Below are 23,799 nucleotides of genomic sequence, written 5' to 3' on the forward strand. Positions count from 1 at the left end.
TAAAGCTTTTATTGTAATTATTTGACACCCCATTAGTTTACCCGTCTTTAGTTAAGTTTGTTCATAAAAAGGGACGAATTAGGATATAGAATAATTCTTCAACATTTATTTCTTTAAACACTAGATCAAAAACAAAAGCTTAAATGCGGACTTAATGCCTTGAGGCATTCTAACAGTGAACGACTGTGTCCGTCAGGATGGCGTGAGAGATGTCTGAATAGTCACAACATTTGCACCAAATAACTGTACCTAAACTGTACCTATAGTAAAGAAAACTATACCTCAAGCAATTAAATCTTAAATGCATGACCTGGACAAAGGGTTAAACATTAAATAGATAGTTACATAGACACGCCGCCGTTCTGACTTCAACTTGGCGTGCAATAGCCGTGTATCGCCCCAACGTGTAAGAACTATGTTCTGGAACATATCAATAAACTGTATCTCACTAAACTGCCAACATTTAAATCACACGTGATATCGGTCAAATCAAAAATTTTTTTTACTGCTCTTTTATTTAAATGACCTGTATGTTTTCCGATCAATTTGCAACAGGCGCTTGTTTTTCTCGTAATGCATAATAATATTATCACAATATAATCATCATCAGTAGGCCTTGTGCATCTTTACAGATGATTTAAGAAGTATCTCTGATCGAGCGACAGCGCCGCTTGTGGCCATATAATCCAATTCGTGATCGGCATAATCTACCACATAATGTTACGTGAAAACAAGCGCCTGTTGCAAATTGATCGGCAAACATACATGTCATTCATTTAATTATATGAGAGCACTAAAAAAAATTGTTGATTTGACCGATATCACGTGTAATTTAATAGTTATTTGTTTTACAAGGGGGCAAAGTTGTTGTTTAACCGCACGTGCCAATATTGATACACGAGCAAGCGAAAGATTCCAATATTGAACCGCGAGCGTAGCGAGAGGTTCAAAATGTGGAATCTTGAGCGTTGCGAGGGTTTCAAGGCACGAAGGTTAAACAAACTTTGCCCCCGAGTGAAACACAACATTTTTCACCACACCAACACGAACAAAATACTGACTATAAAACATCAAACTAAATCAAATTCATCAATTTATTCAATATTTAGGATTCCAAATCATCATTTATAAGTAAATTGCAACAGCCACCTCAAGATATTAAGTTAAAATTTGTATGAAATTACTTTGCACTCTTGTGGATAAAATGCAATTTTGCTATCTGTTTTCGAATAACAAAGAGAGCCTTTACCGGTTGGTGTGGTGAAAATGTTATTATTGGCAGTTTAGTGAGGTACAGTTTATTGATATATGTTCCAGAACATAGTTCCGAAACGTTGGGGCGATACACGGCTATGCGCGCCAAGCTGACGTCAGAACGGCGTGTCTATGTAACTATAGAATCTATTTAATGCTTGATTGCTTAAGGTGCAGTTTTCTTCGCTATAGGTACAGTTTAGTACAGTTTAGGTACAGTTATTTGGTGCAAATTTTGTGACTGTTCAGACATCTCTCACGCCATCCTGACGGACATGAACCACTGGGCAAAACAGAATGTCTTGATACCCCGTTCCTAAGCGCAGACGGCAGGACAGGACACTCTCGTATAAGTAGGTAATATTAGTCATTGGAAATAGATACGATACGAACAAGGCTTAAATTTTGCGACTTCCACTCCTTACAAAGGCTGCAATGTTACCTTGATCAGACTAAATGAAACAGGAAATAGATTTCAATTGTTTATTTCAGTCTTACATTTCTAAGCAACAATGTCTACAAAATATCAACATTTTGGACTATCCCGGGGTATCTTTAATAATTTATAGAATTAATTAGGTATAATAACATCTGAAATTTGGACATGACTAAAAAATAAAATTTCTGAACACTACTGACAATTTTGCTAGGTTTTGTATTTACAATATAAATAACGGTCACATATCGAATTAATACTTCTTGCAATAAGATCAAGTTTTGAAAGGCTAATGGATAAAATGAACAGAAAAGTAACTGATAAGAGTGATAAGCGATGGCAAGTTTTTTATTACAAAGCCGTAAGGTTTACAATGCAGAACGGGACAGTTCACATGTTAAGGATAGTTTGAAAGCGCATACTTGCATGGTTTCACATAGACACTTAAAGTACAGTCACTAGTGTACTACCATGTAGTCCAGTAGTGACTGTACTAAAAATCATTGGTCGATTAAATACTAGAGGTAGGTAACTACTTCACTGACAAATTAATGTCAATTCAAGTGGCGGCACATAACTTTAGCGCTGGGGGATTCCAGGGGACGAAGGGTAACATGCGTCCCCATGCGCAGATATCCCCTCCACATTTCACTCAGCGCTAAACTTATGTGCCGCCACTTGTACTTTGTTATAAATTATGTATTTCATCATCATCCTCCTTACGTTATCCCGGCATTTGCCACGGCTCATGGGAGCCTGGGGTCGGCTTTGACAACTAATCCCAAGATTTGGCGCAGGCATTAGTTTTTACGAAAGCGACTGCCATCTGACCTTCCAACCCGAAGGGTAAACTGACCTTATTGGAATTAGTCCGGTTTCCTCACGATGTTTTCCTTCACCGAAAAGCGACTGGCAAATATCAAATGACATTTCGCACATAAATTCCGAAAAACTCATTGGTGCGAGCCGGGGTTCGAACCCGCGACCTCCGGAACGAAAGTAGCACGAACTTACCGCTAGGCTACCAGCGCTTCCTATACATTATGTATTTAAATAAATTAAAATAAATAATCACTAGGTACTAATAGTACTATACTACAATAATTATTGCACACAAAGAGAAATAATAGAAAATTAAAAACAGTAATATTACCCTACCTATAACAAAGATAATCAAACAAAAGTAAACTTCTTGCGATTTTCTGAGGATCTCGACAGTGATAGATTGTATTTATTGGAAAAAAACTACTTGCCTAGCAGAAACGCAAGAACAATAACGAAGGACTTTAATGTAAATAATAATCTGTTATATAATCCATATTTTAGACTAGATATAATTTCTGAAAATGGAGTTTACAGTTTTCTTTAGGCCTCTTGTCATTTGTACTAATTAATACAAAATGAAATGAATCCTAGTCGCGCTTTCGCTAAGCTTTGCGCCTAATAGTGTATAGTAATGACTTTCAAATTACATTTCTAAATAAAATCTGTAGTCCGTAGAATCGAACACAATAAGAAACAAAGTTACACATTATTGAAACGAAGGGCTGATTTAAAGGTAAAGATAATAAACTAACTTCGCCCTAAATAGCCATAATAAGCCTCAGTGCTGTAGGTACATATAAACACCATTATAAACAGTGCACGACACATAATCCGAACTGCGCCTAATACTTCAAATAAAATTAAAATTTTGATAAAACTCCCGACCGCGACATAGTGCACCGATTTTCATGAAACATGACTAAGAACACTCCCGACTAATTCAGCTTTCAAACAAAAAAAACTAAATCTAAATCGGTTCATCCGTTCGGGACCTACGATGTCACAGACAGACACACACAGACAAACAAACAGACAGACAGACAGACACGTCAAACTTATAACACCCCGTCGTTTTTGCGTCGGGGGTAAAAAGCTAGACTTTTGTGGAGATTATTGTGTCGCACACCATTCATGGTACATTTGATAATACGAAGTCCGTGGACCGTAGAAATTGGGCGTAAAATGCTATTTGTTTTAACCCCCTGAGAGAGAATTTAACAACTTCGCTTTTGAAGAGTTTTTAACACAAATACTTTACCGTAAAACTTGTTAGTTGTTGAGTTAGGTATTTACTATTTAATTTACAAACTACATATATTAAATACATAGAACATTCTTCACAAAATTATTACCTCTTAATGAAATTACAAGCAGCACTAAAATTTCCACGCTGCATTTACCAAAAAATCAAAATTAACTAATAATTTTCATTCTAGTACATACTTCGAAAAAAAATTAAATGTTACATAGGAAAGTACCTATATATTATAACAAAATTCATACTCCTTTGCATTTTAAAATACATTCTATAAAATGCGTATACAATATTTGAGATCATGCATGTGATCGTCATAATAAATAAAGTACCTAATGAGATCGCATAGGAAATAATATAAGGTCTGACTGGGCCCACAATTTGTTTGTCTATACAATTGATAAGGTAAGGTGGGCGAAGATTGAAGGGTTTTTCATGCGAGGTAATATGGAAAACCGCCCTTGCAATGCTCGGTTATACTGAACATATTTCGTCTTATCCCTAAGAAAAACCCTTCAATCTTCCCTCACCTTACTTAATACGTATTAATGACTACGTAAGTAACAATACGTAATCCATCAAATGTCTAACACACTAAAGCTACAGAACGGTATCTACATTTCTCGGAGAGCAGAAACTTAACAGGTTAGGTTCAGACGGATTTTTTTGCATTTTTACATAACGTTAGACGATTACATACTTATTACCAGTTATATCGTATTTCACGGACAGTCAAGAAACATTTTATTCTAAGATTATCCTCTTCTAAAGTGTAATTTTACAACAATTACTGTTCATATCCAGAACATTATACATTCCATGATAGTTGACAATATGGCGTGGTTACTTTTATTGTCACTTACTTATCAATTCCTCGTCCTTATGGACTATGCTTTAGGCAGGACTCGCGTTATGTACCTTATATTAAATTGGGGTTTGCCTCTCGACTTCTTAAAGATAATAAAAATAAATATTACACAAACATTTGGTTTCTTTAGGCAGCACTACCTACACTAGACAAAATAATTAGCTGACTACATAAAAGTGCTAACAAGTGATAAAAGCATAAAGTACAAAAAAACTTACGATTATAGGCGGTAGTAACAACCCACCATGTCTTATAATTTAATATTGCACTTAGGTCTTAAGAGACGCAATCGAGACCATCATGTAGACAACAACATTAAGTACTACAGATAAAATATTAGTAGCATAATATTTTGGTTTGAACATACATAATTATGTATGTTTGATTTCCCGTTTCCTTAAATAATTGGTCTAATTGTATACTCCAGAAGCTGGAATCTACGACTTTTTACATTCGGGACAATATAAAAAATAAATCAGGCTGTAACATTAGACGGGAAGTTTGTGCCGTTTGAAATCGTTCATGTAACAATCGCTCATTTCATATCTTTCAGAGACACAATTTTTATTACATTGTCACAACCTACATTATTTTTATGACAGTGCAAATGATTTTCTGCGTAACATACCTATAAAGAACATTTAATAATATATAATATATATATAAAGTAAATAGTAAGTTAAAAAGGAAATCATTAACTATAAATAAAATAATCTTAAGCGACTTAGGTTACCTTTGGTGCCAATTATATAATAAGATTGCAAAAATAAAAGTCTTTGAGACGTGACTAGAAGTGAATACAAGGTGGGAAGGCAGCACTGCTCCCAGCTGCGTTCGTTCTTCTCAATATCTACTAACTGGCCTAACTGCCATAATATTCAGCTGTTTATCCTCAAACTTATCCTGGAAATACAAAAAATATACTTCAGTTTAAATGTTATCACATACTTCCGGTCCACAGCACAAAAACAATATTCACCGTTATTAAAGTTTGCTATTACGACTCAAAAACAATATTAACCGTTATTAAAGTTTGCCATTACGACCCTATTGACTTAATATTAAAGTCTAAAATCAGCACCATTAAACAACAAAATATTGGATATTTTTGTATATTTTCCTTACAATTGTATTAAACTGTGTTATCTTCGACTCGGTAGTGGTCCTCGCTTACTATCGGACCGAAAAATTGCCTCGGAAGACATGGGTTCACTTTATATCCTTTTCCCAGTGTATTGTTCGTATATCGTTCTACTATTGTACCTGGCTCGCTCCGATTATGCCGAAGCCCTCGCCACCCTCGTTGATGGCCCACAGCAGCGCGTGCACCAGCTGCTGGTACGAGTCGTAGTCCGGCAGACACAGCTGGTTGTTACATCCCTACTGTATCGTACCTGGCTCGCTCAGATCATGCCGAAGCCCTCTCCTCCCTCGTTGATGGCCCACAGCAGCGCGTGCACCAGCTGTTCGTACGAGTCGTAGTCGGGCAGACAGCTGGTTGTTACACACTGCTCGGGCTTGCTCAGATCATGCCGAAGCCCTCTCCTCCCTCGTGATGGCCCACAGCAGCGCGTGCACCAGCTGCTCGTACGAGTCGTAGTCGGGCAGCCACAGCTGGTTGAAGCACGTGCACAGCTGGTTGAAGCACGTGTGCGCCGTGGGTAACGTCGGTGCTGCCGTTATCTGGAAGCGGGGGTTCAGCTCCTGCGGAAAAATAAATGTATTTCGTCATAATAAATATAGAAAGGAATCGAATTCGAAAGGAATGGAAGAGCGGGGAATTGCAATAAGGGATTTCTGTAAGCTAGTTCTAGGAAAGTAGTTGCTTTCCAGACGCAGTTGGAAGACGCAAAAAACTATAACAACGCTAAATGTATGCGTATGTGACGCACACTAATAGACGTGTCGACATGCTTAATTTTTTTTATTAGCTCCTGAGTTAATTCCCACCATTCCGTGTAGTATGATTTATGAAATGTAACATAAGAATTTGTCACACATATCAGGATCTCTGTTCGTAGGCCCTTTTGACTACACAGTCACACGTAATTTCCCGTGTTATCGGCTACGCTCGTAGCACGAATAGAGAGAGCAGATGTACCTGCCGGCAGGAGGCAGCTGCGAGCAGCCCGTGGTGAACTGCAGCAGGCGCGCGCGCTCCTCGGCGCTGAAGTTGGCGACGGCGGCCCAGAACCAGCCCAGCAGCCGCTCCCAGCCGCGCCCCGAGCCCGCCACCAGCGCGTGCGCGCGCCAGTCCGCCACCGACACCTCGCCCGTGCCGCACACCAGCAGCTGCAAATTATAACTGGTGGGCATCCTAACCGACAACATCTGCAGATAATACGTGCAGCATGTGAGGAAGTATTTTGATGAGGGTAGACTGCATAATCCAATGAGCGATCATTGAAGAGCGTGAGGCCTCGCAAGAACGCGTCTGTTGTGTTCTGTCATATAATCAGAAATGTATATACTAAGGTGTTTATGCATCTATCTCGAGCCAATAGTACCTATCCATTTGTAGGTAGGACATACTGATCACCTCAAGGGAATTTTCGTCGAAGTTTCGAGCCTACCAATCTGATTCACAACCAAGTGCTTGTGCCATTCGTGGATTGATTACATCGAGTTCGTCGAAAATGTCAAGGCCACGTAGAACCGCATCTGTTTCGTCCTGCATGAAACTCACCACCTTGCTTGATACAGTGCTTGAACGCTTGTGGAATAGTTACCTCTAGTTCATTCTCGTCGAATATGGCGAGCAGGTTGTCTGGCACAAGTAGCGTGAGGCCGCGCAGAAACGCGTCGGTTTCGAGTCTGCAGCGCGTCGCCAGCCGCCACTGCGCTAGCGCGTCCAAGTATTTCATTTTCGTGTTGTTCGTCACCTGCCGAACAAATAAAAAGTTAAGGTGACTAAAAACCAAGAGATAAAATCTCCATCTTTTTTACTTTACGAGGCAAAATGACGAAGAAAGTTAATACTAAGTGTTGAATAAAATTCTGAAGGACAAGGTCGGTAGGTAAGAAAACAGAAGGAGCATTTGATGTTCCTAACGGGTCTTTACAGGTAGGTACTTATAACTGAATGTGAACTCACCCGTATCGTCGATCCGTTGGGTATCAAGTCGTGCGTCTCCACCAAGTGCCCGGACGAGTCGTACACGTCTTCTGAAAAGTATATCTCAGGCACAGACTCGGCTGAGTCCAGGTCTGTCTCCAATAGATACTTGATTTTGGACAGGTACAGTTCGGGGTCGTCTTGCTCGAAATACTGTTGGGAAATGTATAAATATATAATAAGTTTTTTTGCAAAAATTTCATTTTTGGCACAAGCTTTATCGCCGACTGTACCTTTCTTTCAACAGTCATCTACTGCTCTCCGAGACGTTTCTAAAAACCCCTTACTCGATGGGCATACGGTTCCTATGACCACCTTTCTGGTCCATCATCATATCAGCTCCGTGATCGCTCTGCGCGCCTTGCTCTTCTTTTCCACCAATGTGAACCCCTCTTCATCCACATTGGTGCGGGAAGTATTTTCTTGGCAGGTGCCCGTACTTCACATCCCTTTGTAGTTGGTGCATTGACCCGGCCAGTTGCAGTAGACTGGCCGGCGGTGACGTCAGCGTATGCACGCTGACACCGTGATTTCGACGAAATAGGAGTCGGCCGCGCGCGCGGAGGGAGGGGCGCGCGCGGGGCGGCGGCACGTGCAGCACTTTTTACAGCGTCAGCAGCGTGCAAACTAACCGACACGACACGAGTGTCCGTAGGTCGATGATCGCACTCCAAGTCTGAAACAGCTGACCGAGCTGGAGCATAACGCAAACATTTGATTTCGTTGCGTAACTCGGTAATCGTTTCCATGCTAGCTTCAAACTTCGAGATAACTGCGGCTAAACTTGTTTTTAGGGCCACGATTTCCCTAAACAAGCTGCGAACGTCGACGTTATCCGGATCGTACGGACATCCGGAAAGCAGCTGCCGCATCCATCGCCCCTTCCAGTAACAGCTTGTCTTTTTCTTGAAGGAAATCGGAAACCGGGAATTGGAAATTTGATTCTACGTTTGACGCACACTAACATTCTAACAAAGCAAGTTGAATAAAAGCTTGTAAAAATGTGGTGTTACTCAATATGTTATGAATTGATTTATTAAATATATAGGATAAATTACACAACATGTATTGCTACTCAAAAATAATAATGTACCACCTAATGTATACCATGTTTATACACAAATACGCAAGATCGGAACAATCTTGTTCGTTTTCATCACCGATAGCTCATCACTTAGTCGTTTCTGGTAGGACCATGGATCATTTCAAATGAAAGGCTACAGTTAAAAGTTAGAGATGCAATGGCGAAGTAAAAATTGAACATATTGAGCTGTAAGATTACCTTATAGTGCACACGCAGGCCGATAATCTGCGCAAGGAAGGAGCGCGAAAGACGCGCGCGGACTAGTTGCCGGTAGCTGCCGCCGAGCGCGCTCTCGTACAGACACTTGCCCACCAGCTTGCCCGCCAGCTCGAAGTGCTTTAGCTGCAACAATCACGGCATTCACGGCTGTATACAGGCTGTTTTATCTAAGGCCCAACACACTTACACAGCGATAAGTGGCGGAGTCAACTTTTTTCAGGGTATGAGTGTCTATGGCGTTATTCGAAATGTTTCTGGAGTTACCAAGAAATCGTACTTCCAATGTACACAGATTCTGCATAATATTAGATTAGAAAGTTAGGGCTTTGAATGTCTTATTACTATTGTCTACTGTCTATTACCCACCAATTTGACACCACTTCTACAAGATCTCAATATAGAAGAGGAATCTGAATGCACTCTACTAGGAATCACAATAGACTCTCACCTGACCTGGAAAAGTCATGTAGCCAGAATGAAATCTAAACTGTCTTCTTTTATTTTTGCCCTATACATTCGAAAGTCTAACACCCACACCGAGTGCGCCTTATCAGCATACCATTCTTATGCGCAAGCCCGATTACGATACGGCATTATCCTTTGGGGGCATAGCAGTGATGTGCATGATTTGTTCGTAGCTCAAAAAAATGTGTTCGAATCCTTGCCAATATTAAACACCCAGACCAAACCATATTTCAAAAGCCTTCAAATTCTAACTCTACCCTTCCTCTACTTACTGGAAATATCCATATTTGTTAGAAAGAACACCCAATTATTCAATGTCTGTAAAAGCGAACGTCGTAATAACAAACTCATCCCTCCCGAACCCATTTTAGAACTATACAGAAAAGGTCCATACTTTCGAGCAATCCAGATTTACAACAAATTGCCTAACAGAATTACGAATACTCAAAAAAGGAACGCCTTTACTTCAAAGCTGCAAGCAGTATTAATAGACAAAGCCTACTACTCCACCCAAGAATTCGTGGAAGACAATTTTAAGTAAGTTAACGTATGCGGAATGAAATCTGGACAAAATTCAATGTCTTATAAAATTAATATAACATAGTTTATTTTTGATATCTTTCGTGATTTTAATTATGTATTGAATATCGATAAATAAAAGAGTTTCTTCCCGTGGGTGTCGTAGAAGGCGACTGTGGGATATGGGTTAAAGTGTGGCGTAGGCGAGAGGCTGGCAACCTATCACTGCAATGTCACACTTTCGTTTTCTATCGACCCCTTATATGCTAAGAGTGGCACTGAAACTTGAGTAGTTTCATGTGCTCTGCCTACCCCTTCATGGGATACAGGCGTGATTGTATGTTGTTGTTGTTGTTGTTTTCGCCAATGTGAAGCTTCTAACAGAACTTGTGATACTTTATGTCCATCGGTGTCGACAAAACCAATGTTAGCATTTTTTAAGGTCCAAATTTATCTTCCATGTGATAACTTTTTAAAGAAGCTTCGTATGCTCGACATTTTTTACATTCTTGTCCGTAGGATCATTAGTGTTCTCAAAATAATAGTTTTCTAGTCATGAAATTCCATTTACTCGACATATTATTAGTCATTCATAAACCCAGAAATGCAAAAACAGCTGTTTTTTACATTTTTTTGACTTAACGGCGTAGCAGCATTTTCAAAGTTTTTTATTTTATTTTTGAAGACTATAGGTCTAACTTTTTTTGAATGTGTATCGATACTCATGTCTTCAAGATAATTTTTATCACTCTCGCTGCCCCATTCGAATGCTGTCTCGAGCTCTCTGTAAGATTTTGTACCTTAGGGGGCCGACATTTCTTTTAATCAAATCTCTCCCAGAAAACTTGCCAATGCTGTAATGTTTTCTTGAACCACGCTTTGTTGCGGTAGTTTTTGTAAAGAAAAAGGACGCAAAAATATTATAAATTGACTGTTAGCTTCTAACCCTTCCTACAAAACTTTCCTCGGGCTTTTGCATTCGGTCACAGAAAATTGGTATGTAGAAATTACAAACAGTTTCGCTAGGTCGTCCTTCTCGCTTGACCATCATTTCGAGAAAAGGAATCCAATACTCATGAAACTTACCAGTTTAAATGACAGATATGTAAACTTTAATCTGGCATTTATACATTATTTTAGTTTATTTATTTACTTACTCTGTACGATATCAAAACTTTGTCCAGATTTCATTCCGCATACGTTACCTACTCGTAAGTACAAAATAGACATCCTAATTATAAGTAACTATGTACATAGTTTTAAGAATCTTGCCATACCCTTCACAGGGTGCCATGTGTTCATATTAAAATAATATTATTGTAACATCCTGTACGTACCATGGTAAGCAAATAAATGATTTATGATTTTTTATGATTATGACTTATTGTTTTGCGGTCAGATTTAAGCCCCTCAAAAAGATGAATGAATTTTGACGGGTTACTAGTATTTTGAGTAGGTACAATTACCTTGAGGTGCTTAGGTCGCTCTGGATTCGGGTGCACTAGGCCGGTGGGTGAGTCGTGGAAGGGCGCGAACAGACCGAACCGCGCGTCGAACAGTGTGCCGCACAGTAGAGAGAACCACTCCCGCCTCACTCCACCCCAGTCCACGCCTGAACAATAAGTAAGGACAATATTGTAATGACGGAGTAACATCTCTAGTGCGCAAATTGTTAAAAACGTTCGAAGAACTGGCGTGGCTCGATGAAATTGATGTTGGTCAGTCTTCTCCGAGACCACGGGACCAACGCCGTCCTCGAAGCGTCGATATAATATAAGTTTATTGTATAATATATGTTTTTAATTGTAACAATGTTACAAGATATAAAATCAATTATATTGTTCCCTTGGTAGGTAAAGGTCGAATGCGCCTGACGGACTTTTGCTTGAAAAGTGGAAATTGTAAGCTACCTTGTTCCCCTTGGAAGGTGACGTCAAAATTTTTGCACCAGTCAGCGACTGTCGCCCTGAATACTCGGATGGCAAGTTTGTCATGCGGATGCCGCGCGTGCGCCTTACAGACCTCTTTAAAGAAGCCCTAGTGGTTCGAAAGTCGAAGAAAGATTTTATGTACCTTGTTCCCCTTGGAAGGTGACGTCGAAGTTTTTGCACCAGTCTGCGACGGTGAAGTGTCGGGTGGCTTTAAGGCTGGTGGCGACAAGATCTGCTCTCAGCACTCGGATGGCCAGCTTATCGTGCGGATGCCGCGAATGCGCTTTGCGGACTTCGCTGTAGAAGAAATCTTGCTTGTTCTGTTGGAAATAAACAACGCGATTGATTAAGCCTTTGAAGGTTTTAAGATTCCATTTAGTCATAGGGCTTACGGCGAAATTATGGTCAAAAGCTGCACTTTATGCAGAAAGCAAGCCACTTTGCACAGTGATACTAGGGACCAATACAAACGTTTTCATCCGAGGAAACACGATTTTCATCCACTAGAATTCAAGATGGCGGACATTTTCCAAAATGGCGGCCGCATATTTTTAAAAATTTATAGAATCGTAACGGCTGCACCGATTTTGATGGTTGGTGTGTCTATCGTATCGCACTGAAGCGTTTATTAATATTAAAATTTAAGTCATAAAAAAATTTAAGATGGCGGCCGAATAATAAGAAAAATATGAAAATATCAAACTTTTTTTTTCATTCTCGTGCAATTTACCAATAAATTTTCTATGATATGGCTACATTTATATGTATTTAAATTAAACCTGATAATATTATCTACATAATAAAATAAAAATCATGAAAATCTATTGAGTAGTTTTTGAACTATACCCATTTCAAATGGAGCGCGCGGATTTGAAAGGCGTTTTCGCACGTGATGTAAACAATTTTGGAATCATAACGGCTGCACCGATTTTAATGGTTGGGGTAGCTATCAGTTTGTATTAAAACATTTATTTATATAAAAATTAAAATCATTTAAAAAATAAAGATGGCGGCCGAATAATAAAAAAATATCAATTTTTTTTTTATTCTCACGAAATTTACAAATAGTTTTTCTACCATATGGACACATTTTTATTTATTTAAATAAAATCTTATATTAACATCTGCAAAATAAAACAAAAAACATTAAAATCCGTTCAGTAGTTTTTGAACTATACGCATTGAAAATGAAGCGCGCGGGTTTGAAAGACGTCTTTGCACTTGATATGTGATGCATCGTATCGTTTGGTACCGCTATACAGGCAAGACTGATTATTTATTTTGGTCACAACTTACTATATTACTATTCAGAATCAATGTTTTTAGTATTTATATACATTATTAGTTTTTTATTCCGAGTTTAGGTATATTTATATAACCCCCGTTAACTTGACCATCACATAATTTTGATTTTAATACGTAAAATAACTTAAATGCACATAACATAACAATCATAACATTTGTATTAATAGCAATTGTCCTTTCCGAAGACTCAAGAAATAATTTTCGACAACTTCTGTAGGGGGCTACGGAAACATATATTAATACAAAACATACTTTTTGCTTCTCGTCTAGGTTATACTGAAAGATAAAAGAGTCATACAAAATAATATCAAAATACAAGGAAATAATGATAACATAATAATTGCCAAATAGTTTTTATTTTGGCAGATGCCTTTGCAAATATAACATTATTAATACATTGCATTATTTGAATTGCGCCGCGCAGGGTAGACCCACAACACGTACAGCGTATTGTTTCGCAGCCTTTTTCACAACCGCAATTGTCCAAGTATAGGTACATATTCATACCATATCTCCCTGTTTTCAGACCACTGCAGTACCCAACTATCATTGTACGTCTTCCAACCCCAGGATGATGGCATAGGCACAGAAGTAATATCCAGAATATGGGGCGTTGTTATACGACACGGAGTGCTGCCGATGTTGGTTAGGTACTAATTAATTTTTGGTGGTAAACAGTTTCTTGCTCCCCAAGTTCAGGTGAACTTTTCAAGCATGGCGATTATTCCTCCAGGAAGACTTTGTAGTTACTGCGATGTTTCTATCAAAGCTGGTATAACTTCAGTGTGTGTGCAAACAATGTTTTAGAACATGATTTTTTCCTTTTGTATTGAAAAAAGAAGTGGTGTCAGACGTAAAGGCGTAAAAAGTGTAAAAACCATGAATAGCAGTCGGTCTTCTAAGATCCAAAGTGTTAGCTACTTTATAACTTATACTCCGGTAGGTTATTCTCATTTGAAGTATTAAGAAAATATACTAGATAAGAATTGGAAATTTCCCAATATAATTAGCTCCATAGATCACATGCTTAAATGCCAAATTGGGACCGTTCTTAACACATATTTTAGTGAGCAAGCATGGACTCAGGCCTGTTTACCGGTATAGTTTGGCGGCTTAGGCACTCGTAAAGTGTCGTTTTGCTGAAATTCCTGCCTCCATTTACATCACGTCCGATCTCGCACGTAACGCCCTGAAAGCCTCCACGGCTACAAACTGCGAGATAAACTCAACGAAGGGCATGGGACACTCTAGCATCCGTTACCACCCTGAACTCACTCGAGGCCTCTCATGAGGCAAAGTCCTTTCGAGGCTCTAAGCTAGGTCCAAACCCGAATCTGGCCACTGACTTTACGTCTATCCTTCACCCGAAGACTCCAGTGGTTTTTATTTAAATACCAAGACATCTGTATCGGAAGATGTGATGATACGCGTGAGTCTCTGTTCCGCTATATCTTTTGCGTGAGGTACAATGAGGCTATCAGCTTCTTCCGGTTAGGTTCCTATGGTTTACCCTGAAATAGCGGAGTAGTTAAATGTTCTCTGAGGAAGTAAATGGTTTAGAAAAAAAAGTCACCACACTTATAACATCAACAGGCTACAGTTTCTGGAAAAAGTCTTGTTGGTTGTCATACTGAACAGTGTCTTCCTGGAGGAATAATGGCCAAGCTTGAAAAGTTGATCCGCAGACTCAAAATTTATCGGTTAACTTGGTGCGCAAGGAACTGTTTCCAACCAAAATTAATAACCAGCATTCCACCAATATCGCCAGCACTACAAAAACATACGCTCCTTGTCGCAGAAAACAAGTTATTTTATACATAGATATTTCTGTAGCCCCCTACAGAAGTTGTCGAAAATTATCTCTGGAGTCCTCGGAAAGGACAATTGCTATTAATACAGATGTTATGTTATGTGCATTTAAGTTCTTTTACATATTAAAATAAAAATTATGTGATGGTCAAGTTTACGGGGGTTATCTAAATATACCTAAACTCGAAATAAAAAACGAATAATGTATATAAATACTAAAAACATTGATTCTGAATAGTAATATAGTAAGTTGTGACCAAAATAAATAATCAGTCTTGCCTGTATAGCGGTACCAAACGATACGATGCATCACATATCAAGTGCAAAGACGTCTTTCAAACCCGCGCGCTTCATTTTCAATGCGTATAGTTCAAAAACTACTGAACGGATTTTAATGTTTTTTGTTTTATTTTGCAGATGTTAATATCAGATTTTATTTAAATAAATAAAAATGTGTCCATATGGTAGAAAAACTATTTGTAAATTTCGTGAGAATAAAAAAAAATTTAAAATTTCATATTTTTTTTATTATTCGGCCGCCATCTTTATTTTTTAAATGATTTTAATTTTTATATAAATAAATGTTTTAATACAAACTGATAGCTACCCGAACCATTAAAATCGGTGCAGCCGTTATGATTCTAAAATGTAAACATCACGTGCGAAAACGTCTTTCAAATCCGCGCGCTCCATTTGAAATGGGTATAGTTCAAAAACTACTCAACGGATTTTCATGATTTTTATTTTATTATGTAGATAATATTATCAGGTTTAATTTAAATACATATAAATGTAGCCATATCATAGAAAATTTATTGGTAAATTGCACGAGAATAAAAAAAAAGTTTGATATTTTCATATTTTTCTTATTATTCGGCCGCCATCTTAAATTTTTTTATGACTTTAATTTTTTATATTAATAAACGCTTCAATACGATACGATAGACACCCCAACCATCAAAATCGGTGCAGCCGTTACGATTCTATAAATTTTTAAAAATATGCGGCCGCCATTTTGGAAAATGTCCGCCATCTTGAATTCTAGTGGATGAAAATCGTGTTTCCTCGGATGAAATCATTTGTATTGGTCCCTAGTATCACTGTGCAAAGTGGCTTGCTTTCTGCATAAAATGCAGTTTTTTTCCGTAAGCCCTATGACTAATTCTTGTTTCTATCATTCTGTCTGGTAAGCAACGACGAAATCGCTGTAGCACTGGTTCTACACGCGACTCCACCTCATTTCAGGACGACTTTTTCTCACCTTAAAGGTGTCCTCGCCGCCGCAGTTGGCAACGAGCAGCTGCGCGAAGGTGGCAGCGATGAGGTCGCGTTGGGCTGACACTAGTTCAACTCGCGGTTGAACTCCATCGTCTATCGCGAACGCGCCTTCGTCCGCACTGTCTTCACTTGGTTTGAGTATTAACTGGAAATAATAAAAAAATACAATGATGATTCTGCTATAGAATAAAAAAAATTCTATTTTGGTGTCCTGCACGGGAAGCATGGTCGCGCGATAGACGATAAAATATCAGGCCGTCCCTATCGCACTTACAAATAGTGCAATAGGGACGGCCTGCTATTTTATCACTTATCGCGCGACCATAATTGCCCGCCTGGAGGCATTTTTTAAAATTGCACTAATGATAAGACTGGCTTCGCTATCATGCATTCAGCTATATGCCGGTGATCTAATTACACGTCACCAACCTTGGTGGATGGGCACAGCCGGAAGGCCGTGGAGCGGCGCGGGATGAAGCCGAGTATGTAGTCCTTCACGACGAGCTGCTTACGGCTGAGGCAGCACAGTACTCTACGTGGCTTGGCTGGTGGTGGCGCGCGACATGCGTAGCACCACATGTGACGTTTAGATGACATGTTGCGTTGAAGTGTTGCGGTGTCTGATGCTGCAATCGTAATGTAAAATATAAGCGAGTGGCTTAGAGAAGCGTCCGTATGCTTCACTTATACAAGGACCCTTTTGTGATGGAAACGGTCCCTGTGCACAATTACTTACAACCAGACATAGCGCAGGATTGTGGATTTCAAACCATAGGTTCGAATTCCGACTCCAACTGGGTTGAATTGAACATTTTGGAAAGTAAAGTTCCTCGATTTAGGAATGAACCATGTGAAAATTGGACGAATCTCATGTCCTAATGTGCCCCGACTAGTAAACAACAACTCGAAAAACGACTGCATACGCTAATTCTTTAAGGTAAATAGACTACCAAATTACACTCCATGCGCATTTAGAACACAAGCGTAAGCGATAGTAATAGTTATTTTTATACAAGGGAGCAAAGTTGTATTTTAACCGAGTGTGGAATTGCAACACGAACTAGCGAATGGATTCTATGGTTGAACCACGAGCGAAGCGAGTGGTTCGAAAATAGAATCCTGAGCGAAGCGAGTAGTTCAAAAATAGAATCCTGAGCGTAGAGAGTGTTGCAATACACACGAGGTAAAATAACTTTGCATCCCGTGTGTAACACATAACTTTTCACCTCACTGACGCGAGGAAACACGCAATAAAAACAACTGGAACACAATTGCACAGAAATAAGTCAATTTGCGTTTATTACAATTTCCACGATGCACCGACCGGCACCACAAAAGTTTCAAATTAAGAATCAAAAAGAAAAATCTATTTGGGAGCGTTCCGTTTCACGATTGCAATGTTACTTAAGGTGCGTTCTGAATAAGTACAATGGAAGAGTCAAAAATACAATTTCTTGTACGATTTCAAGTGTTTTATGGTAAAATCATGTTATAAAATTGTTTGAATTTAATGTTTTTAGTCGGATACAATTCGATATGAAATTATTTTTACGTTCGCATTACATGATTTGTTAAGACAATTTAAGCACAGGGAGAAAATTGTCCTGTCTGGGACATGCCTTTACAAGAAATTATATTTAAAAAGTAACTAATGACACGTTCCGATTTCAAATATTCTTTGCACTCTTGGGGATAAAATGCGATTTTGCTATCTGTTTTTAAAGAATAAAAAGTTCTTTTGCGAGCTAGTGAGGTGAAAATTGCTTTACCAGTTAGGACGATGCAGTCGAATTCCCCGTTATGCAGCAAAACTGATTCATAATAGATGCCAGCTCTGTACAGTCCCGCCTGTAAAAAATATAATAGATACATAAATATGTGGTGTTATTTAAATAGTGAGTTTCTAAATCAATCTCAGTGATGAACTCAGGAGATTTCCTTCCAAGTATATGTTTTTCTCAAAAACTGCTCGTACTTTGCAAATTCACAAGGCGGTGAAGCCTTTCTAAAACTACGCTAATGAAACTTTACACGTATTTATGACAATGATAATCTGTTAAAGTAATGTATTCTAGAGTAAAGTAAGGTAAAGAGTTCAATTATTCAGCAGTTGCGGTAAAACGTCTTACATAATAAGGCGTGGCGCGTGGCATTTGGCTTTGCCCTCACAACCAATTTGGATGATATGACATCAAATTACCTGCGGGAAGCACAGAGTCATGGAGACGCGCTGGTTGACTGCATCGTACTGGAAGGCAGCCGATGAGGAGAGCTGCTCGTCCACCGCACCACCCAGCGGACTGATGCGAATGGAGAAACCTTCCTGCAAACACCACGAACTTGAGTCTTGAACATTAAGAGTGGTTGAAACTGTAATCATGTTACTCGTTAATAGGTCATTAAGTACCTATGACGTTGACGCTTAAGAACATGCGTACGCGTTCGCCTACGCGAGCTTAGACTGTGTGTGTAGGAACACGCTTCTTTCATATATTTGTTCGCCAGTGTCCGAGGTGTGATTTGACGCTATAGTAGATACTCACCGCCGGCTGCGGGTGAGTGGGGTTGTCGAACTGGTCGCGCGGGTGCACGTGCAGCGCGCGCGCGTGGCCGGCGCACCACACGAGCGCGGCGCCGGCGCGCGCCACGCGTGACCTCCGGGCTTCGACACGCCCCGCCGTGAACCAGCGCCGGAAGGGGCTACCGCTAATGTTTACTCCGCCTGCCAATCAAAGCAAGATATGAACACTTAAGTAATATATTCACACCAAAGTCAGATCGTGGCAGTTAAAATTACTTACTTACTTACTTATAGGTACTTGGCTGGCGCGATAACCCAAAATGAGTTTTAGTATCATAGGTGAAACCGTTAAAATTAGCAGCTGATTATGGATTATACCTGTGTGCTTCTAGCCGAACTTCACGCGCCTAACCTAGGTGATTCGCAACTGGATTCCAAATTTCATCTACGATGTACTAATGGAAGACGGTCTCACCGATGGTGACAGCGATGATGTAAACCCCGGCGGTCCGGACGGTGAATTTGACGCGCGCTGTGTGCGCTTGAGCGGGGTCGCCGGACCCCAACTCGATGACTGCTGTCATCTGAAAATGGCGTTAGATGTCTCTTTTAAAAGTTCATCTTCAAATCTCTTGACATCAAATTCCTATTTATTATTTGTACAATTTTGTGTACTGTCGACAGAATTTTATACAAATACATCTATAATTTAGAGATGAATTCTACGCTCACAAGTAATAAGTACTCTTCATTCCACTGAATCCAAAACTACACACTAGTTTCATTCACAACACCCAGTGACCCTGTTGCGTTTGAAACAATAGACCACGAAACACTATATGAGGTGGTCTGACGGCCTAAAATTATTTATACCCAAAACCACTGTCTCTAGGCATACCTTTCTGGTCCCGAGTGAAATGGTGACCGCCAGCTCATCGGTATCACACACTGGGTAGGGTTGTCCGTTGCGCTGGTAGCACTGGACTGTGAAACACATCGTATCTCCGACAGGATGAGGCTCCTCCCAGCCCCACTCCACCTATTTAAATCGAAGAACAAGGTATTAGACAAGTGGCGATGAGCATTTAGCATTTGCATTTTAAGTTCATACCGTGAAGGCTATTGTTCCTTGCAAGAGGCAGCACTCAGCAGGATAAAGTAACTTACCTTGCAACTGGGCGGATGCAAGTACTTCCCAGTGACGTACTGCAGCAGGGAATGCTTGGCCTCAGGCGCCAGTGAAGGCTGCGTCATGGCGGCCAGCGTGACCAGTCCACACACCGACACAGATACGACCAGCATGCCGCCTAAAATACACATGTAATTTAGTACAGGCAGACTCCATGCACGTGACTTGACAGAAAAATAAAGAATTCACATAATGTTACAGGGTCTCAAGGGCACTAAGGTGACATGTTTTACTAACATTTTGATACAACAGCTACTTACTTGTTAAGTAGTCGAAAGACAGCAAAGAGCCCGATGCTGCCTTCGAACTATCTACTTAACAAGTGGCCGTTAAGCTAATGTAGGTATTCTGGTGCGTACTAACCCCAAGTCCATGCATCCTGATGTTTACTATTCTTAACGACTGCGCTCCAAAGATCAGATTTGAGGGTCTGCAGCTGGTCTTTGCCGGTGGGCAGGCTCTGGCGCGCCGCTGACCACGCGCCGAAGTCCTTGGGGTCCAACACATGCCGTGCAGTGCTGTCTTCTAGCCAGTATACGTCTTCAAGGGAAGACACGTCTAGGCTCAGCAATCTAGAAAAGAGGTATTTTAATTTATTAACTTTCGGTAGTGACATCCATATTTCTTACAGAAATTAAGTAGACACATGTTCGATAGTAAGTATAAATTTTATTTCATCATGCAAGTTCATCGCCATTTACATAATTAAAATATGGTGTGCATCTCAATCAATCAATCAATCAATCAAATTTTTATTTGCTGATAAAACATCAATATACCTTATCCCTATTAAGGTATCCATCCATTCGTTGTAACAATCCAACACATACAAGAGACTAGCCAGTTTTATCTATATGGTCTATATCACTAGAATAGTAGGAAATTCCGCCCCATACACCTACACATATCTAAACTACGAACAGAGTGTGCGGGTTTACCCCAGATTCACAATCACGGAACAACTTACGAAGTTAAACTAAACTCGCGTGTAATTTAGCAACAATGGTTATTCAGCGCAAGTGGGACTTTACACTCCGCAATAAGGGACAAGTGGGCCGGGGAGGTGGGCTCGGGGTTCAATTGGACGTGTTTAATGACAGCTGGCGTGATATGGCATGCATTCGTAAAATAATAGTATTTTTTAATGATATAGGAGGAAAACCAGCAGACTAATAAGCCATCTTCTCCTCCCATGGACACCTGCAATACCGGAGGAGTTGGAGGTGTGTTGACGCCCTTTTCTTGAAGGGCCTGAAGGTCGCATGTCGTTTAGTTATACGAAGCAATATGAATATGTAATTATTATGTAAGTGTATTGTGAATAATGTACCTATATGATAATTATAGGTTTTTGTAAAATTGTAAATTAGTTTCTTTTTATTTTAATTAACTGTAAATAGGCATGTTTTAATATCTAATTTACGCAATATTTAGATAGAAGGTATTGTTGTTTATGGATATTATGAAGATATGAAAGCAGTCCTCGTACAAAATGACGCGCCCCGTTGATGAAGTTTAATATATTTCCACTTCAGATTCACTTATATGTATTACGAAAAAGATAGTAAATAATAACCAATATAAAGCAAATTTAGCTATAATTATGTAGTTATGTACGAGTAGGTACGTTAGTATTTGCTTCTAATTATAGGAGGTATCTAGTAAATGTAGGTATCATAGCGTGATATTATAATTGGCATTGAGCGCGTCCCAACTGTCCGAAGCTCCGCCAAAGCCTGCGTCCCTCGTGTATTTAATATCGGCCGGAAACGCGCTTTTGCGGGCCATTTATCATCCCGTGTCACAAAAACGTTTCTTTTTGTAGTAGCTTCATGGTATAGACCGAGAGGTAGAGCAGCATTGAACAACTTCAATTTCTATTATTTATGTTCTTAAACATAGCGATTAGGTACATAAATAGATTTGATACTAGATACTATGCACGTGTACAAAACTCTCTCGTAGGCTTATTAAATAAACGCATGCAATATCTAAACAAAAAAATATGAACTAAGCCATTCAATATTGACCTTTTACAAGTTGAAAATTAAATGTGAAAAAAAAATTCTAGAAATAATATATTTAGGTATGTATTCATTAACCGTATAATATTACTATGAGTGTTACAAAGACGTATTAAATACCTACCTATTTTCATAAAATGTACATAGATAACATGCATATTAATTATTAATTACAAAAAACACATATTCAGCGACAGACAATAAAATTGAAAACTTGAGACAAAATCAATGTAATGATGCGAGCGCCCTAATTTTAAAGACAACATTATCCTACCTACATAGACTATATGTAACATTGTTCACGTAAGCCTCTTCTGAAGCACCTGTGACCAATGCGAGATGGGAGCCTATGTAAAGCCGTCCACTCCATTACCCCGTGACCCTCGTAATTCTTGTTAAGCCATGCTCATTGAATACCGACTAGGTACATTGATCGTATCCGCAATTACGAAATTTTACTATTGATGAGGTACGACTGGTAGGAGTCTACGAGTGTATTATTATCGAGCATCATTAGTCACACGCAGTAGACTGCAAGATTTTTATTAGATAAAAGGATGTGAAGAATACTTATTTGAGGGAAGTCATTGGGATTCTAATCGGCGACCCTGATAATTGCCGGTGTTTCCGTGTCATGGTGATTGAAGGTATGATGTAAGACGATGTAGTGATCTAATTTGTGGTTTTGATGTTTACGGCGCAGTCCTAACACAAAGGCTTATAAAATCGGCTGCAAATTCCTGTGGCAATCTCAACCTGGAATATCCTAAGTTGAATACTAAGTATTAGGTAGGACTCCTAGTCTATTCGCGTCCGCTCCATTACCATTGACCCGAGGTTGTGCCTCGTTTAGCTGCGTTGAATACTGACTTCCTACAAGTATGTTGGTTTTATCGTGCCCGAGATATCCATTAGCAAGGGTTTTTAGCAAATGAGCCGAAAGATTCGTTTGATTTATTCCTTAATGTACATTGCGTATTGTCTTACGCCGTGGCTTGCGTGGGCGACGGTCGGACTCGGACGGCGATGCGACTCATACGAAATCAAACCTTATCGATATGGAAGTATGAGACGCGACGGCGACCGTCGCCCACGCAAGACACGGCGTTAGCTAGCGATGTTGGCTAACCCTTATCCCGACACTGTCATTCTTCAGTTGCCTTATATTAAAAATAACTTATAAAGTACACCGTCTTATTGAGTTATGACAGACATGAAATACCGCGATACTTGCCTACTTATGAAAATATAAAAATAAGGGAACGGCGACGAAATGCCGCCAGCAACAATTGGCACAATGCCTCAGGGGCCTATCCCGAAGTTTCGAACAGATAAATATCAGTCAACTCGGAGCAAAATGGTCACCTTGTGGTTGCCATACAACATACAATGTTATCCATTTTCAAAGCTCTTAAGTGTGCATCTCATTCAACCAGAACAAAGGCGCGCCGCCAAAGCCCGGCCCCTTATACAATTACATCGGCATTCAATGCAGGTATCTAAGCCTCGTCAATGCCATCCGGTTATCCCATCCAAGTTCAGCTTTATCATAGGCTTTGTCAACGACTGTGGTATAGATAGGATAATCGTTAACCGAAGCCCTTTGACTTTATAGTGGAAATGATTATTCCAACAGAACATTCGACAATGTTAGTAGCCTTAATCTGAACAGCGAAGTGTTAATTAGTATCTTCATACTATC

The 23,799-nt window shown here is 39.6% G+C and overlaps 1 protein-coding gene across 1 annotated transcript in view; it reads right to left on the reverse strand.

Moving 5' to 3' along the window:
- Positions 1-5,699: 5,699 nt before the first annotated feature.
- The window catches only part of LOC125231488 (apoptosis-resistant E3 ubiquitin protein ligase 1), a 30,500-nt gene continuing 12,400 nt past the window's right edge, over positions 5,700-23,799 (reverse strand). Inside the window, exons 2-18 of the mRNA XM_048136980.1 lie at positions 20,437-20,645; positions 20,052-20,191; positions 19,783-19,923; positions 19,360-19,468; positions 18,907-19,085; positions 18,564-18,686; positions 18,133-18,211; positions 16,793-16,989; positions 16,347-16,508; positions 12,114-12,291; positions 11,507-11,652; positions 9,036-9,179; positions 7,733-7,906; positions 7,368-7,520; positions 6,741-6,930; positions 6,272-6,347; positions 5,700-6,132 (exon numbers count right to left, since the gene is read on the reverse strand). Of these exons, the coding sequence (XP_047992937.1) occupies positions 6,042-6,132; positions 6,272-6,347; positions 6,741-6,930; positions 7,368-7,520; positions 7,733-7,906; positions 9,036-9,179; positions 11,507-11,652; positions 12,114-12,291; positions 16,347-16,508; positions 16,793-16,989; positions 18,133-18,211; positions 18,564-18,686; positions 18,907-19,085; positions 19,360-19,468; positions 19,783-19,923; positions 20,052-20,186 (2,277 nt within the window). The 5' untranslated portion in view covers positions 20,187-20,191; positions 20,437-20,645 and the 3' untranslated portion in view covers positions 5,700-6,041. The remainder of the gene's footprint in view (positions 6,133-6,271; positions 6,348-6,740; positions 6,931-7,367; positions 7,521-7,732; positions 7,907-9,035; positions 9,180-11,506; positions 11,653-12,113; positions 12,292-16,346; positions 16,509-16,792; positions 16,990-18,132; positions 18,212-18,563; positions 18,687-18,906; positions 19,086-19,359; positions 19,469-19,782; positions 19,924-20,051; positions 20,192-20,436; positions 20,646-23,799) is intronic.

The sequence above is a fragment of the Leguminivora glycinivorella genome, chromosome 1 (assembly GCF_023078275.1).
Source record: "Leguminivora glycinivorella isolate SPB_JAAS2020 chromosome 1, LegGlyc_1.1, whole genome shotgun sequence".
Classification (NCBI taxonomy): domain Eukaryota; kingdom Metazoa; phylum Arthropoda; class Insecta; order Lepidoptera; family Tortricidae; genus Leguminivora; species Leguminivora glycinivorella.